The sequence below is a fragment of the Cervus elaphus genome, chromosome 14, assembly GCF_910594005.1.
Source record: "Cervus elaphus chromosome 14, mCerEla1.1, whole genome shotgun sequence".
NCBI classification, from domain to species: domain Eukaryota; kingdom Metazoa; phylum Chordata; class Mammalia; order Artiodactyla; family Cervidae; genus Cervus; species Cervus elaphus.
In genome coordinates, this window is record NC_057828.1 from 79,686,216 (window position 1) to 79,703,391 (window position 17,176).

The 17,176-nt window shown below is 46.7% G+C and overlaps 1 protein-coding gene across 7 annotated transcripts in view; it reads left to right on the forward strand.

The window, feature by feature from the left end:
• NR5A2 (nuclear receptor subfamily 5 group A member 2) overlaps positions 1-2,577 on the forward strand; it is a 124,835-nt gene extending 122,258 nt beyond the window's left edge. For all 7 annotated transcript variants that reach the window (XM_043923923.1, XM_043923918.1, XM_043923917.1 and 4 more), the window contains one exon: positions 284-2,577. In XM_043923923.1, the coding sequence (XP_043779858.1) occupies positions 284-531 (248 nt within the window). In that variant the 3' untranslated portion in view covers positions 532-2,577. The remainder of the gene's footprint in view (positions 1-283) is intronic.
• Positions 2,578-17,176: the final 14,599 nt, after the last annotated feature.

Consider the following 17,176-nt stretch of genomic DNA (forward strand, 5'->3'; position numbering starts at 1 on the left):
TCCTCAAACCTTTTCTTTTGTGAGATATGAAAAGAATTGACCTTGCTCAAAAGCCACTGGTGTCTAATTGATTGGAGGTATAGGCAGGATTTCAACAGGACGTTCTTCTAAAGCACATTTGTGACTGTTTTCTCAGGTACTTCCAAGAGTGGGGTTGACCGACCATCCAGCAGTGCATCAAGTGGGCTTTATGTCAGGAGAAAAACCCTTAATTGAACACGCTGCTAAAAACAGAAATTAAAACACCATTGAAATATTGTGGGTTTTTTTTTTTTTAATCCAGATGTCAAAAACCTGGAGAACTTCCAGCTGGTCGAAGGCGTCCAGGAACAAGTCAACGCTGCCCTGCTGGACTATACCGTGTGTAACTACCCGCAGCAGACAGAGAAATTCGGGCAGCTGCTGCTCCGACTTCCGGAGATCCGGGCCATCAGCATGCAGGCCGAGGAGTACCTCTACTACAAGCACCTGAACGGGGACGTGCCGTACAACAACCTGCTGATCGAGATGCTGCATGCAAAACGAGCTTAGTCACCGCCGCCAGGAGCTCGGCTTCCCAGAAACACAGAGATGGGTGGGGTGGGGGAGGAGAAGAACAGGAGAAAGGGAGAAAAATACTCTGAGTGGCTCCAAGCAACATGAGTTAAACACTTAGTTTAAAGATACTGAGTTTGATAAGGCATAGTAATCAGATACTGAATAGCCAATAAATGATGTATCAGGGTATTTGTATCGCAAACTGTGAATCAAAGGTAGTCACATCCCCAAAGCGTTCCGTGCAAAAGACGCTGGAACGGAGTGGACTGAACCCACAGGCGGATCCCAGCACCATGTCAGGCTGGAAACAGACAGAAGCTTTCTTGTATATTGAAACTGATCTCCAATGTGAAGAATTCTGAGAGCTGATCCGTGTTATTCGTTAGGCTTACGTGGCAGGGAATTTGAGCTTACAGAATTCCTCCATGGTAAAGCTGAACTGAAACATCCTCAAGAATCCATCAGCTGCACCAATAACAACCCTCTCCTCTTCCTTCCAAGGACCCAGCAGCTTCTGTCCTCTGATCCCAGAGTCTGTACCGAGGACCTGTGCTCCGCCGCACCCCCCAGAAGCTCCGCTAAACCTCGAAAAGCCTAATCTTGGCTGTCTGTATCTTAGACCTGCCAACAGCTAATAAGAACAGTCCATTAATACGTGAGCTTGCCATTTTGACTACGTTCTGGTTTGTTTTGTCATGTGTTCATAATGTTTGGGGGAAAATAAAGCAGGCAGTGTCCCTCTTCTGATCCTATTACAAGCGTTCATTAATACTAAGGGCAGCGACTACAAACTTTTAAAGCTTTAGCTTTAGCATTACTGGATTTCATAAAAAGTCCCAGCAGAAAGGCTCGTTAGGATGCATCAGCCTTTTTAACCATCAAGGTTTGTAGTTCATTAAAAAAATACAATAGGAAACATTTTGCTGGAATGTCAAATAGTCACTGTTCTGAACAGGAAAACTACACGGAAGCATGTTAAGCTATGCAAAATAAAGGTGGGGGTGAGCAGATACATTGATTGACATGTTGCAATTGATCATCCCCTGAACGTAGAGAGGAAACGGTGATCTTTACGTAGCCTGGAAAGATAGTAATGTGCTTCAAATCGTCCCCCATAGGGAAGGGAAGAGAGTGACGGTGACCTTTCTAAGTCACTATATAGACCAAAGTCTGCTATAGAACAATTATTGGAGGACAGAGAACTGTGAAACGAAGTCTCCCGACCATTCTGTCAGTATTATCAACAGGCGATGCCAGAGATACAGAAGTCTTGCCTTACTTCACAATTCTCAAAGGTAGCAGATGTGCATCAACACTTGTTTAAAATAAAGTATTAATACTTTAAAGTCAAATAAAATAGAGTGTTTACATTCCTTAGGTCCTCTGGGGGGAGCGGGGGACTGTGATATGACAAAAGAGCTGAAGTCGCAATTTCCTTACTGTTATTTTTCTGATCGGTCATTATTTTTAACAGTACTTAGTTATTGTATGTCGTGAGACACTAAAATCAGAAACGGGGATCTCATTTAGATTTTAATTTTTTTTTTTTTTTTGAGATTATTGGCGGCACAATCACTTGTAGAAACTGTAAAAAAATGAAAGTATCTCCTAGTCCCTTAATTTTTTCATAAATGTTTCTGGCTTTTGAATAGTTTATTTATATTGTATATCATAGTTTCAACTGTAGACAATTATGATGCTAATTTATTGTTCCTTGGTTTCACCTTTGTCTAAAATATAGCCAAGACTGAAGAAACCAAATCTATGTGTTTATTGTAGCATGTCAAGTTAGTGGGACATAGTTCAGAGACAGAGAGGGGTCTTAATGAATTTAAATCATTCACTTGATTAAATGTCTGTAAATCTTCATGGTTCTTACTGTAGTTTATTTAATGTCTATTGTAAATTATGTGACTTGTAGCTTCCTCTGTTTTCTAGTAAATTTAACAAGGGTGGAGTCTTATCTGGTTTACTTTCCAAGCGTTGTAAGTTGTATACCAAAGATATTAGTTATTACTTCTGTGAGTACAGAGAAGATTATTTTATTATTTTTATTAATCACCTCTAACACATGTCCAAGTGAAGGGTACCCATAGCTAAGCCGGGAGTCCATAGCTCATCACTCAGAGGTCACCTATGTTGTCTCCATGGCTCAAAGGACAACGGAAGATAGTTGATCAGAGTCCGTACCCAAAGCAGTAAATAGAGCAGCATCTTTACTCTCCCCAGTTAAAAACCAAGTTGGAGGGGAAAAGTGCCAACAGTTTATGACATGGTTCCATCAGTGTATATGGAACACGGGTTGAGACAATTTCTAGATCTGGGAGATAGTTATTTGGAGGGTCCTTAACATTGCAAAAAAAAAAAAAAAAATTTCAAAAACAAATACATTGATCCCAAAAGTCCAAGTTCTATTTTAAATGTACAGTATTTCCCACTGACTATTTTATCTAAACAAGGCCACATATTATTGTGTTGTTAACCTAATAAATTACACCAGGAGAACAGTTAGAAAGATGGGGAACATGGAGACTGAAGCCACGCTAATGGTGACGTTAAAGACAGAAGCTGATGAACAAGAATGCCGCTTGGCATCCATGGCGCATGCAGACTTTCTCTAGCGTTTGTCACTAACTGGGTTGCAACCAGACGTTGACTTAGCCACTGCCTTATCACCTACAGGATTTACTAGTAAAGGCAGACTCAGATATGAAGGTTTGGGGCTTGGCCGGGCTCACTGTCATTGGTCTATGTTTATAAACAGACAATCTGTCACATCTGGATATTTATCTTACGGATCTTCTGCTGCCCCCTGGATCTGAATCCACGCGATGTCAAGAGTGTGAAGTCAGTTCCTTGTTGACGTTACTTAACTGTATCCGTGAAATCAAATTGTCATGTTGGTTCTTGCCAGGAATTTCTCAACAAAATGGAATTTTTTTTTTCAGTATTTCAATAAATATTGATATGCCCAGCCTGATCATTTTTAAAGGTTTTTATGGTGTCCTTATTCTACTGGGATCTAAAGCATCTATAGTAACTGAGATCCTTGACTAGGAGTGGAGTCAGAAGAATTCCACACGCATAGACACTTCTCGGCTGGTCCCCTGTCCTTAGTGGGAAACTTGAAGCATTGAACTCAACCTGTGCGTCACCTCTCCAAACATAAAATGAAGCATTTTGTATCGCTTACTGTTACAGCTGATGGAAATATCTTATAGTATCTGTCTTTGTAGCGCTCACTGTGCCCTAGTCATTTTCCCAGGTGTCCGGTCAATTCAGTTGATCCTCGGATCAGCTCCAAAGTCTGACTCAGTGGACGTGAGAGTGTGCAAACTCCAGGAGATGGTGGAGAACAGGGAGGCCTGGCATGCGGCAGTCCCTGGGGTCGCAAAGAGTCAGACACGAGTGAGCGGCTCAACAGCAACAGATCAGCTTCACGAGGTAGCGTCCTCTTCCTCTGACAGCTTCCTGCTCCAAGTGATCCATTAGTCCCTGGGAAGTGTGGATCCAAGACTCAGAAGCCCTTTAACACAACACTGTGTCTGTCTCTAGGCCAGGATGACACTTAGGATTTGCTTCAAAAGGAAAAGATACGTTAGACAAAGTCAGGCCTCTGGTACTACGTTATTGGTATTTGATATAAATTTTATCAGTGATATTATCCAGATGACGCAGTGGTAAAGAACCCACCTGCCAGGGCAGGAGATGCAAGCAATGAGGGTTTGATCTCTGGGTGGGGAAGAGCTCCTGGAGAAGAAAATGGCAACTCACTCCAGTATTCTTGCTGGGAAAATTCCATGGACAGAGGAGCCTGGCAGGCTACAGTCCACGGGGTCACAAAGAATTGGATGCAGTTGAGCAACTACCCACACAAAGGATACCAAACAATCAGAACGCCATACCTAAGGTCTAGTAGATTATGGAGCTGAGATTTTTAATCAACTCAACAGTGGCCCACAAAAGACATCTCCCTTGTCAACCTCTTACTAGGAAGAACTTACAAAATTCTTGCCGACATTCCATGGAATATGAAAAAGATAAGTATATGTTCATACATTATGTTCATACATTATCTACATTCATACATACAAATATGTATATAGTTCATTCACGACCTATAACTTAACACATAGAAAAGTACATAGTTTGATAAACTTTTACATGTGTATACACCCAGGTAATTAATCATCACGCAGGTCAAGGAAGTCATAGAACAGTTTTTTTTAATGTTTTTATAAGTGGCTATATACAGTTTTTAAAAAATTGGTGGAGGGGCCTTTTTTTCCAAAGCCCAGCCCAGCAGCCAGTGGAGGTGATCCTGATAAGCTGAGACCTCACTCCCAGCACTTAGAATAACTCTCACAAAGTTGCTGAGTCCCTCAGCGTGAACCAGCCCTGGGGTCGGGGTGGGGGGTGGCGGGACATGGTTCTTGCTGATGTGCATTTGATTGTTATATTCGATATTCACAGTAACTTTGAAGGGGTTTGTACCTTTAACTAAGTTTGACGTTCGGTTTGAAGCCACCTCTGATGTATATTTTTATGAGAACCATGTGGAGGGTTTGTTCTCCGCAACGTGGGTCAAAATGCTCCGACACTCAGTGATCTTGACATTTCCCTGGAATAATAAAGACCAATTTTCCTGAACGCCGAACAGGAAGTGTATAGTTTAGTCACTCAAAATAAATATTCCTGCAGGACTTTAACTGCTGCACACAGGCATTTGTTTTATGTTAAGTGAGGAATTAATAATTCAGTGACTCAGATCAGGCTGTGGTGGTGGTGGTTTTGTTTGCAGGAAAGCTTAGAGCCAGTCTGTGAAACGTCACATGTTTAATTGTTGCTGGGAAGGAGGGGAGAAGGGGGTGTCATTAGACGAATCGCTGAGTATCCCTGACGAGAGTTCGGCACTAAACGATCGGGGAGCCAGCAGGCTGGAGGCTGCAGGCCCTCCACGCTCCCCTCCCGAGCTGCGGCCGGTGTGGGCCGGACCCTGGCCTCCCCGGGACAGGAGGTCTGGTGGTCCCCAGACCAGCCTCCCTGGGCTGCTGTGTCTAAGACTGTTTTCAGGACCAAGTCAGTGAGAAAGAGCTGAGAGGAGATGGGAGGTATCCTTCCAAGGACAACTTTTTGAAAAAATTCTATAAATTCATTCAAAACTGCTTCTCTAAGGGACCCCTCCTGCACTGTTGGTGGGAATGTAAATTGGTGCAGCCACTGTGGGGAGCAGTATGGAGTTTCCTTTAAAAAGGAACAAGAGCTGCCGCAGGGCCCTACACGCCCACTCCTGGGCGCATACCTGGGGAAAAACGTGATCCAAAAGGACGTGTGCACGCTAACTGTTCACTGAAGCACTGTTCACAGTGGCCAAGTCATGGAGCAACCTAAATGTCCACTGACGGGAATGGATTATGAGGATATGGTACATGCCTACACGGAATATTTCCCAGCCCTTAAAAAGAATGAAATAATGTCATTTGCAGCAAAATGGATGGACCTAGAGAGCGTCATACTGAGCGAAGTAAACCAGGGAAGAAGAAATACCATGTGACATCCCTTATACATGGAATCTAAAAAGAAATGATGCAAATTAACTTACTTACAAAGCAGAAAGAGACCCACAGATTTTGAGAACGAACTTACGGTTGCCATGGGGAAGGATAGGGGGACAGGATAGTTAGGGAGTTTGGGATGTATATGTACATATTGCTATATTTTAAATGGTAACCAACAAGTCCTTATAGCACAGGGAACTCTGCTCTGTTATGTGGCGGCCTGGATGGGAGGGGATTAGGAAGAACGGATCATGTATGTGTATGGCTGAGTCCCTTTGCTGTCCCCCTGAAACCATCACAGCATTATTAACCAGCTATACCCCAAGGAGAAGAGGGTGTCAGAGGATGAGATGGCTGGATGGCATCACCGATGCAATGGACACGAACTTGGGCAAACTTCCAGAGATGGTGAGGAACAGGGAGGTCTGGCATGCTGCAGTCCATGGGGTCACAAAGAGTTGGACACGACTGGATGACTGAACAACATACGCCAATACAATATAAAAAATTTAAAAAAAAAACCAAAAACCTGCTTCTCCAGCATCTGCCATTGAGTGGAGGTCAGTTGTGGTAGTGGGGGTGTTGGCTCCCCAACCTACCTGCTCTGGGGGCACGGGGGTCCCGGGATGACCTGGTGAGGTCTGTCCACTGACCAGGCTCAGATGAGAGAGAGAGAGGAACTGCTCTTATTTAAGCCATTGTATGACGGGGTCTCTTTGTTTCAAAAGCTTGGTATTTCCCCAGATACACAAAAATGATACTGCTGAATCCTCAAGGCAACCCCATCTTCACAGCAAGGAAGCCGACATTTACAGGAGTTAAGTAGTTTGCCCGAGTCCCAGCCGGGAGGTGGTAGGGCAGGGCGCACACGGCTCTGACTCCAAACCCCGTGCTTTGAACCCCCAAGCACAAACCAAGGCACCCCAGGACTCGTGTTCATCACTGACCCTTTTCCCCGGGACTCAAAAGACGCGATGGTGACAGACGCGTTTTTTAAAACAGCGGCACCCAAAACCCGAAAACGTGCTTTGTCTCAACAGGAGCAGGACTGATCAGTTACAACCACTGACATCTGAAACAGGTGCGGACTGACTTATAGAATGAGCTTACGGTTGCCGGCGGGAAGGGTGGGGGGAAGGGACAGTTAGGAAGCTTGAGATGGACATGGATGGACATGCTGCTGTATTTAAAATGGATAACCAACTGAGTCCTGCCGCACAGAGCGAGGGGCTCTGCTCAGCGTCTTGAGGCTGCCTGGAGGGGAGGAGAGTTTGGGGGAGAATGGATACATGTGTTCATATGTGTGTGGCTGAGTCCCGTTGCCGTCCACCTGAAACTGTCATGGCATTGTTCATCAGCTATACTCAAATACAAGATAAAAGGTTTACAATGAATACATAGGTAAAACAGGTGTTGACTGCCAGGGGCCTCAGGGACCCCCGAAACCTACAAATTCTTTGAGCCTTACCCCCAGGAGAACCAGGGGTGGAAACCTTTATTTGTACACCTTCTCAACAGGAAACGTCGCCGTCGGCACCATCCACCCTTAGCCCTGCCCACGTTACCACTTTAAGAGCGCCCCTAATTTTCCCATACTGTGGTCTGACGAGTACTTTCCCTGTTCAGTGTCACCACAAAACCATTCGAGAAGCATCCTATTTGCATCCACTGTTCATAACATCCTGTCTGAGGGACTTCCCTGCCGGTCCAGTTGCTGAGACTCTGCACTCCCAGTGTCTGCGGCCAGGTTCGGTCCCCGGTCAGGGAGCTAGACGGCACATGCCACGACTACAGAAGAAGAAAAGGTTCCACGTGCTGCAACTGAGGATCCTGCATGCCCCCTGACACACCCGAATAAATCAATATTTAAAAAAAATATTCATAGACATCCTATCTGGGAATGCAGGGCAATAATGTTTATGAAGAATAAACATTTGGTGCATGTCAATTCGGCTCACTTCCTTTGCCGTTAGCCCACTTACTAACATATTCACTATTTGAAAAAAAAAAAAAAATCTTATCCCAAGGATTTTCCCCAGAAATAAATCAGAACTGTCAAAATCTCTCTGCCCCCGCGGAGGAGCGGCTTCTATAAATAAGTGTGGAAACACGTGTCGCGCCGCCCCTGGTGTGGCCGTAACAGGTTTCATTTCCCCTCTGCTCCTCTGAGGCCTTGTGTTATTCCAGTGTCAGATGTTCCTACAACTATTGTGTGGCCTGGATTGCGGCCAAGTTCCCCCAGCAATGCCTGGCCAGCCTCCCACCTCCCTTAAAGGAGCAGAAAGTGTACGAGCGCCCATCCCGTGGGAGAAGAGGCCTCCCCCTCCACGACCTACTCCCAGTGTCGTTGATGAGAAGAGGATGACGACGGGGAACCGCGACTGTGCCCTGGAACAGGCTGGGCATCGCTCGGTCCAGGCGCCTCCCCTGAGCCTCACAACAAGCCTGGGAGGTGGGCTCTGTTTGTCACCATCGCGTCGCAGACGAGGAAACCACGGCTGAATCACGGTAGTTTCCTAAGGTCACACAGCTGGCGGGGCCGGGCCAGGATGCAAACCCAGCTGCACTTCTCCACGCAGCCCAGCAGCTCACCCGGCTCAACGCAGACCCCGCGAGGGCACATGGGAACACCGGAGCTCGACTCCCCACCTGCTTTTCCATCTCCTCATCACGCGGCCTGACTCTCGGGGCAAACGTCCCTCTGCCCACGTTCACGTGAGATCTAGGTCCATATCAAGAAACAGCAAGACAACACACTCTGGTCACATGATAATTTCATGTCAGTAAAAACCACCACCTTGACATAACTTGACATAACATAAGCACAGACGTAAAAGCAGTAAGCCTGGGTGGCAGGAAGCCCCGGCTCTTGTGCTGCTTTTTTTCTCTGTTTGCTTTGGCTTTATTTCATTTTAATGTGTTATTCTTGTTGTTCAGTCGCTCAGTCGTGTCCGACTCTTTGTAACCTCATGGACTGCAGCGCACCAGGCCTCCCTGTCCATCACCAACTCCTGGAGTTTACTCAGACTCATGTCCGTTGAGTCGGTGATGCCATCCAACCATCTCATCCTCTGTCGTCCCCTTCTCCCCCTGCCCTCAGTCTTTCCCATCTTCAGAGGCTTTTCTAATGAGTCCACTCAGCATCAGGTGGTGAAAGTATTGGAGTTTCAGCTTCAGCATCAGTCCTTCCAATGAACACCCAGGACTGATCTCCTTTAGGGTGGACTGGTTGGGTCTCCTTGCAGTCCAAGGGGCTCTCAAGAGTCTTCTTCAGCACCACAGTTTAAAGCATCAATTCTTCCGTGCTTTATGCAAAGGGACTAAAATGAGGGCCTGGGTTATTTTCAACACTAACATGCAGGCACTTTCCGCAGCCACATTGGTGCCTAGAATTACTGGCCGAGAGAATCTGGTGGAAGGTGCAGCGTTCAGACGCGTGCTGACGACTGAGGGACGGGAAGTGGGAACCGGCTGGAGTGAGGGGGACACGGCAAGGAACGGGAGAGCCCAGCCGGGACGGGAGGGTGGGCCCGGGGTGGGGGGCACCCCACCCTGCAGTGTGATCTGGGATCTGCCCGGTAACAATGAGAAGGGTCATTGTTCTCCTAACATTGAACGGTCCCCGCATTACCTCATTCTGTGGACAACCGGGGCCAAGTAAGGAGCTGGGGTGTTGGGAGGTGACATGAACGTCTCACCGGTGTGCGGTTTTCAGCTCCGTTGAAGCACCCTCAAAACTTCCTGCGTTTATTTTCCCGTGCGGCAGCAAGCAATTCCCTGGCGCAGAGAGTCAGGAGAAGGGGGTTTCCACCCAGCTCTGATTTACGACCCTCGGAGGTGCCAAGTTCCTGTTTTTCCAGCCCTGCGGGGAACTTTCCCAGATCCGATCTGCTGGGCAACAGAGCCCCCAGCAGGCGTGGGCGGGAGGGGGCAGCTGGGGGACCGGGGCTGCGAGTGTGAACACAGTGCAGGATCGTCCCGGGGGCGCAGGGAAACCCAAGCCCGCTTATTTTGTAATCTGCTCACGAACCACTTACTCTTTTAAGGTTAATCATCTCTGCCTGCTTCTAAGCCCTCCACGCAGAATAAAGGCCTGGGACCTCCCTGTCTCTCACCAGGAATTTCTCAGGGGGTCAGGAGTGGAAAGGAGCTACCATCATCCCCTAGGTGCCTCCCCGGGGGTCCTGGCTGCCTTCAGCCCCTGGTCAGAAGTGTGGACTTGTGGCGGGGCGGGGGAAATGCAATGGCTTTGCAAACACGGGGGCTGCACACCTGCCCCCTCTATACCTGGGGACATGGCAGAGACAGCATCGCGCTCCCGGAGGTGGAGGGGAGGGGGACAGCGGCAGGCAGGGCATCCCCGCTCCCCCCGCCCTGCCTCACCTTCCTGCTTTGTCATCAGCTCCCTGTAAATCAGGTCACTGTGCTCCCCACCCTGCCTGGGACTCCGCCCCCAGCTCGCCCGGATCTTTCTCTGCATCTTGGGGGCGCAGTCTCAGACCTGCGCTTTCCTTGGGCAGAGGAAGGTGAGCAGGCGGACCGCCCACCTGTGGTCAGGGGCTCAGGGCAGCCGGGCTCCCGGTCCTGGCCCAGACGCCCTTCCCATCCTCCCTTCCCATCCTCCCGCTCGACACCAGGCCTGCAGAGCAGCAGCCACAGTCTCCGGTAGGGAGCCGTGCCCTCACGTGGCCTAAAGAATTAAAGAGGGAAGTCTAGCAACACCCCCGAGTTTCTCCCACGGGGAAGCTCTCGGGGGCCAGGCTCTCCACCAGGGACCTCCAAGCCAGTTCACAGCCTTGGCGTCTTGTAACTCCATAAGTGAAAGTGAAGTCGCTCAGTCTTCTCCAACTCTTTGCGACCCCGTGGACTGTAGCCCACCAGGCTCCTCCGTCCCTGGGATTCTCCAGGCAAGAATACTGGAGTGGGGTGCTATTTCCTTCTCCAGAGAATCTTCCCGACCCAGGGATCGAACCTGGGTCTCCCACATTGCAGGCAGACGCTTTACCCTCTGAGCCACCAGGGAAGCCCTTGTAACTCCATCCCTACTCATACTAGGGCTTAACAAACGTTCCTTGGATTGAATCAAATATGTAATGGCTTTCCTCATAATTAACATATGTTTGAAAACAAATAGTTTAAAAAGCAGGGTTAATGGTCGTTCACCATGAAAAAGACAGACACTTCCTGAAATATAAGAAAAGCCTCCTTCTCACCTGTCTTATAACTGCTTTCAAACAGAACCCAACACTGTGCTTTCACAGTTCCTCCTTTCTATGTCAGTAGATTCTTGATTATCTAGGATAAAGGAAATAAGGCTTGGAAAATAGCTCTTTTTTTGATTTTTAAAAATTATCTACTTCTAATTGGAGGATAATTACTTTACGGCATTGTGTTGGTTTTGGCCGAACCGCAACGTGAATCAGCCACAGGTCTACATGCGACCCCGCCCTCTTGATCCTCCCTCTCCTCCCACCCACCCCACCCCTCAAGGTCATCACAGAGCACTGGGTTTGAGCTCTCCGTATGCAGCAACTTTCCATTAGCCATTTCTTTTACATGTGGTCATGTGACAGATTTCCTTTTCTTGGGCTCCAAAATCACTGCAGATGATGACTACAGCCACGAAATTGGGATGTTTCAAGAGAACAGCATCAAAACATGTATATTATCTAGGGTGAAACAGATCACCAGCCCAGGTTGGATGCATGAGACAAGTGCTCGGGTCTGGTGCACTGGGAAGACCCAGAGGGATCGAGTAGAGAGGGAGGTGGGAGGGGGGATCGGGATGGGGAATACGTGTAAATCCATGGCTAATTCATGTCAATGTATGACAAAAACCACTACAATATTGTAAAGTAATTAGCCTCCAACTAATAAAAATAAATGAAAAAAAAAAGCAAGAGAGTTCCAGAAATAAATAAATAAATAAATAAAAGACGCTTGGTCCTTGGAGGAAAAGCTATGACCAACCTAGACAGCATATTAAAAAGCAGAGACGTCACTTTGCCAACAAAGGTCCATCTAGTCAAAGCTATGGTTTTTTCAGTAGTCATGTACGGATGTGAGAGCTGGACCATAAAGAAGGCTGAGCGCTGAAGAACTGATGCTTTCGAACTATGGTGCTGGAGAAGCAAGTCCCTTGGAAGCAAGGAAATCAAATCACTCAGTCCTAAAGGAAATCAACCCTAAATATTCATTGGAAGGACTGTTGCTGAAAGTCCAATACTTTGGTCACCTGATGTGAACAGATGACTCAATGGAAGAGACCCTGATGCTGGGAAAGATTGAGGGCAAGAGGAGAAGGGGGCGGTAGAAGATGAGATGGTTGGATGTCATCACTGACTCAATGGTCATGAGTTTGAGAAAACTCAGGGAGACAGTGAAGGACAGGGAAGCCTGGCATGCTGCAGTCCTTGGGGTTGCAAAGAGTTGGACACGAGTTGACAACTGAACAACAAATGTATATAAGGGGCTTCCCATGTGGTGCTAGTGGTAAAGAATCTGCCTGCCAATGCAGGAGAAATAAAAGACACGGGTTTGATCCCTGGGTCGGGAAGATCCCCTGGAGGAAGGCATGGCAACCCACTCCAGTATTCTTGCCTGGAGAATCCCACGGAGAGAGGAGCCTGGCGGGCTACAGTCCCTGGGGTCACAAAGAGTCAGACATGACTGAAGCGGCTAAACAACAACAAAGTACTTTCTTAGGTGGAAGTGTCTTTCATCACCTGCTGTTCCCAGGTCAGCTCGCAGCCTCCGTGCTGTGTCCGGAAAGAACCCCCCAAGGGTGATGCTGTCCCCCGGCTTCATCCAACCCGGTCTCTGCCTTTTCATTAGAAATCCGTTCCCTTGAATATGTATTACAAATACTTGACATTTGCCATGACTGTCACAGTCAGCTTCTGAAAACAAGAACATTTTTATTGGTATGATTACACTAGTTCCCAGCTGCATTTAGCTGAAACCGAAGGTACAATTCTATTGATTTGAACACAGTTTCTTAAGAATGTACTCAGAGAGAAGGTCAGCAAAACAGGACTGGGAGAATTTCCCCAGTACCCATAATACTTAGAAGTCAAAAAAAAAAAAAAAGAAGTCAAGAACTTTTAAGTATCAGGACAGAATGTTCAGCATTTTCATAATTAGCTCACCATAACCTGGAAATGAAGATGGGGGAAAAAAAATAAAACAACCTGCTCAGAAAACAGAAACAGTGTGCTTAAGCTCCCGAACTACAGTTGAGCTGCGCACATTTGGCTGAAAAAAAAATTTTTGAGACCTCGTATTAAGCATTTTCTATCAGTTACAGTATTTAAAATTCAAATATACTCTTTTTTTCTATATTTGAACTCACTATTTTGCTTTCTAATGTAGATTACTTTGTAACCTGCAGTTTAAGCATTACATGGCCAATTATTCCTATTTTGTTCATTCTTTTCCTCAAAATCAAGTTTTTTTTATTCTAGCAAATGGAAGATTATGTCAGTCCCTTTATAACCTAAAGTTACAAGTTCTTTAATTTTAAAAAAAATTTAAAAAATTTTTTAAATTTTAAATTTAAAAATAAAAATTTTAAAAATATAGTCTTAAAAAAGAAGACCTAGATGTATCTAAATTATTAAAATAATAAAAAGTCTTGCTCCTTTGGAAGGGGAAAAAAACAAGGAGACATAGTGGAGACAGTGAAGCCTGAGGTCTATGTACTTAGGGTGCTTGGATTAAAGTCTATGACCGATGAATTCTCATTTTTAAGTCCCCCTAATGATAAGCTCAGATTTTAATAATTATTTAGGGGTCCTTAAAGGAATATATTGAAGATAAAATTCCAATTTCAAGACTGAAATTAAATGAGGATAATTTTATGATGAATTTGGGATAGCTCTACAAAGATGAGAATATAGTAGGATGTTTCAGACTTTTGTCCTGTAGCTATTTTATTATATTAAACAACCCATGAAGACCGTAAAGACAAGGGTGAGACTGTTGACCCCTCTCACTTGACTGTCCTGCGCTGGTGTTGAGCGAGCACTGGGAGCTGTGTCCCTGAGCTACGCCCCTGACACGCGGGGAGCTTCGCTGACACACGGGGAGCTTTGCTGCCGCGCTCAGAGCAGGTCAGTGCGCACGAGAGACATCCAGCCTGCGGGGCCACGGACTGTGATCAGATGCGCCAGAACCCAAGACGCGGACGGACAAGCTGGCTCACTGGGGCGAGGTTATAGTCAAAAGAAACACTTTGGGATGTTCATAGATTAAAACGAGAGCTTTCAAAGTCCAAGAGAGGCCACTCGTTGTCATCAGCAGCAGAATAAAAGACCCAGGGTACGACCTGGACAGCACAAGTTCTGGTTCTGAACCAGTCTCCGATCTCGGACAGTTGAGTTTGCTTCCCTGGACCTCAGTTTGTTTACCTGGAAGTGAAAACGCATCCTGGCATCGTCTCAAGAGCTTCTCTAGCTCTAAAATCCTGGGATGTGATGGATGATAAATCTACACACACCGTATGACATGACCAGGACTAAATGAACTCTCAAGGGGAACAGAGTAGGAAACAATCCAACCATTAGGATCTTGATGACAGTATAAAGAACAGACTCTAAATTCACAGATGTTAAATAGAGAATGGCTAAACATATATGTTAAAAAGATGCTCAACTTCATTTCTAATTTTAAGATACAAATAAAAACAAGGATACACCCTTTGACTGGTCAGATTAGCTAAAATGAAACATTTAGATTCCCAGGGGTGACTGGGTGTCAAGAAACTGACACTCCAGATTCCCTGGGTAAGAATAGAAATTGGTGCAGACCTCTCAGAGGTCAATTTATTGACATCTACACAAAGTTAAAATGCATAGACTTCTTGAATAAGTCTATTTCTAGGAAATTAGCTTACAGATACACTAGCAAAAGTATGCTATGTGTACAGGAAAGTTCATGAAAGAACAGTCATTACTTCTCTCTCGAGGTGAATTTCTCACTGGTGTAAACACAGCCATACAGCGACCCCAGAAACGTGACTGCAGGGAAACTTCACAATTCAATTCAGTTCAGTTCAGTCACTCAGTCGTGTCTGACTCTTTGCGACCCCAGGGACTGCAGCACACCAGGCCTCCATCCCTGTCCATCACCAACTCCTGGAGCTTACTCAAACTCATGTCCATTGAGTCCGTGATGCCATCCAACCATCTCATCCTGTCATCCCCTTCTCCTCCTTCTTTCCCAAGCATCAGGGTCTTTTCCAATGAGTCAGTTCTTCGCATCAGGTGGCCAAAGTATTGGAGCTTCAGCTTCAGCATCAGTCCTTCCAATGAATATTTAGGACTGATTTCCTTTAGGATGGGCTGGTTAGATCTCTTTCCAGTCCAAGGGACTCTCAAGAGTCTTCTCCAACAGCACAGTTCAAAAGCATCAATTCTTTGGCACTCAGCTTTCTTTATGGTCCAACTCTCACATCCATATGACTACTGGAAAAACCATAACCTTGAGCAGATGGACTTTTGTTGGCAAACTAATGTCTCTGCTTTTTAATATGCTGTCTAGGTTAGTCATAACTTTTCTTCCAAGGACCAAGCGTCTTTTAATTTCATGGCTGCAGTCACCATCTGCAGTGATTTTGAAGCCCCAAAAAATAAAGTCTGTCACTGTTTCCATTGTTTCCCCATCTATTTGCCATGAAGTGATGGGACCAGATGCCATGATCTTAGTTTTCTGAATGTTGAGTTTTAAGCCAACTTGTTCACTCTCCTCTTTCACTTTCATCAAGAGGCTCGTTTGTTCTTCGCTTTCTGCCATAAGGGTGGTGTCATCTGCATATCTGAGGTTATTGATATTTCTCCCAGAAATCTTGATTCCAGCTTGTGCTTCATCCAGCCCGGCATTTCTCATGATGTACTCTGCATATAAGGAAAATAAGCAGGGTGACTTCACAGACCCCTGGAAAACGCCCCCAGTTCTCTCCTTCTGGGTTCAGGCCGCCCTTGCGGCCAGGAGCTGAGGACACGCCACTCACCACGCTGATCCACCGAGATCAGGGCCGGCACACTTTCCACTCACCCTGCGCCTTCACTGACACCAGCTCCTCCAGCCAGCCATAAATCTCGGGGGGTTTGGGCCCTGCCAGGGGCCAATCCAGCAGGCGGAGACACCATGTCCCCTGCCGCACCTATCACAGACTCAGAGCCCCCGACACGGCCTGCACCAGAGGGTGACGGTCTCCGAGAGGCCCACTGCAGCCCGGATCAAAGGGAACAGCGAGAAGGCATCTGTCAGTCCTGAACCCGACAGGCGGGCTGTGACCCCGTGGCAGCCGGGCTCTGTGGCAGCGCCCTGACCGTGTCCAGCTGCCAAGTCACAGGGCTCCTGGGGACCCCAGAGCCTGCAGGCTTCATGTTTCACTGGTAGACTTTCTGGTCTCCACAAACTCAAAGGCAGGTGCACAAATAAGGGTACAGAAAAGACCTAGAAGAAACATGTCACTGTCGTGTTCCACGCAGCTGCTCCTATGACTGAACGACATTGAACCAAGTCCCCTCCGGGTCCTGGTGGCAGCCCCGTGGGTTCTGGTCGTATGTGACTAATAACAGCTGGAAAAAGCATAGCAGCCCGTGAGGAGTGATGACGTGCTGGCCCAAAAGGGAGAGCTGTTACAATGTATCTTCCCTTTTATCTGGTAATTCCAAGCTTACCCCTCCTCCCTTCTCCCCTGGGAACCATAAGTTTGCTTTCTGTGTCTGTTGAGAGTCTGCTGCTGTTTTGTAAAGATGTTCATTTGTATCACGGTTTTAGATTCCGCATGAAGTGATATCACACGGTGTTGGTCTTTCTCTGACTTGCTTCACTTAGTATGATCATCTCAGGTCCGTCCGCGTTGCTGCAAATGGCGTTACTTCATTCTTTCTTACGCCTGAGGAACATGCCGTCGTATATGGGTCCCATGTCTTCTTAATCCACAGAGTGCATCTTGCTCCTGTTTCAGGTGATTAAAACGCTCTGCGCGTCCTGACCCGCCCCCTGCCCTGTCTCGACTCCCCCTCCCAGGCCCTCTGTTGTCCGTTCTGCCTCCGTCCATCACTCCTGCACCA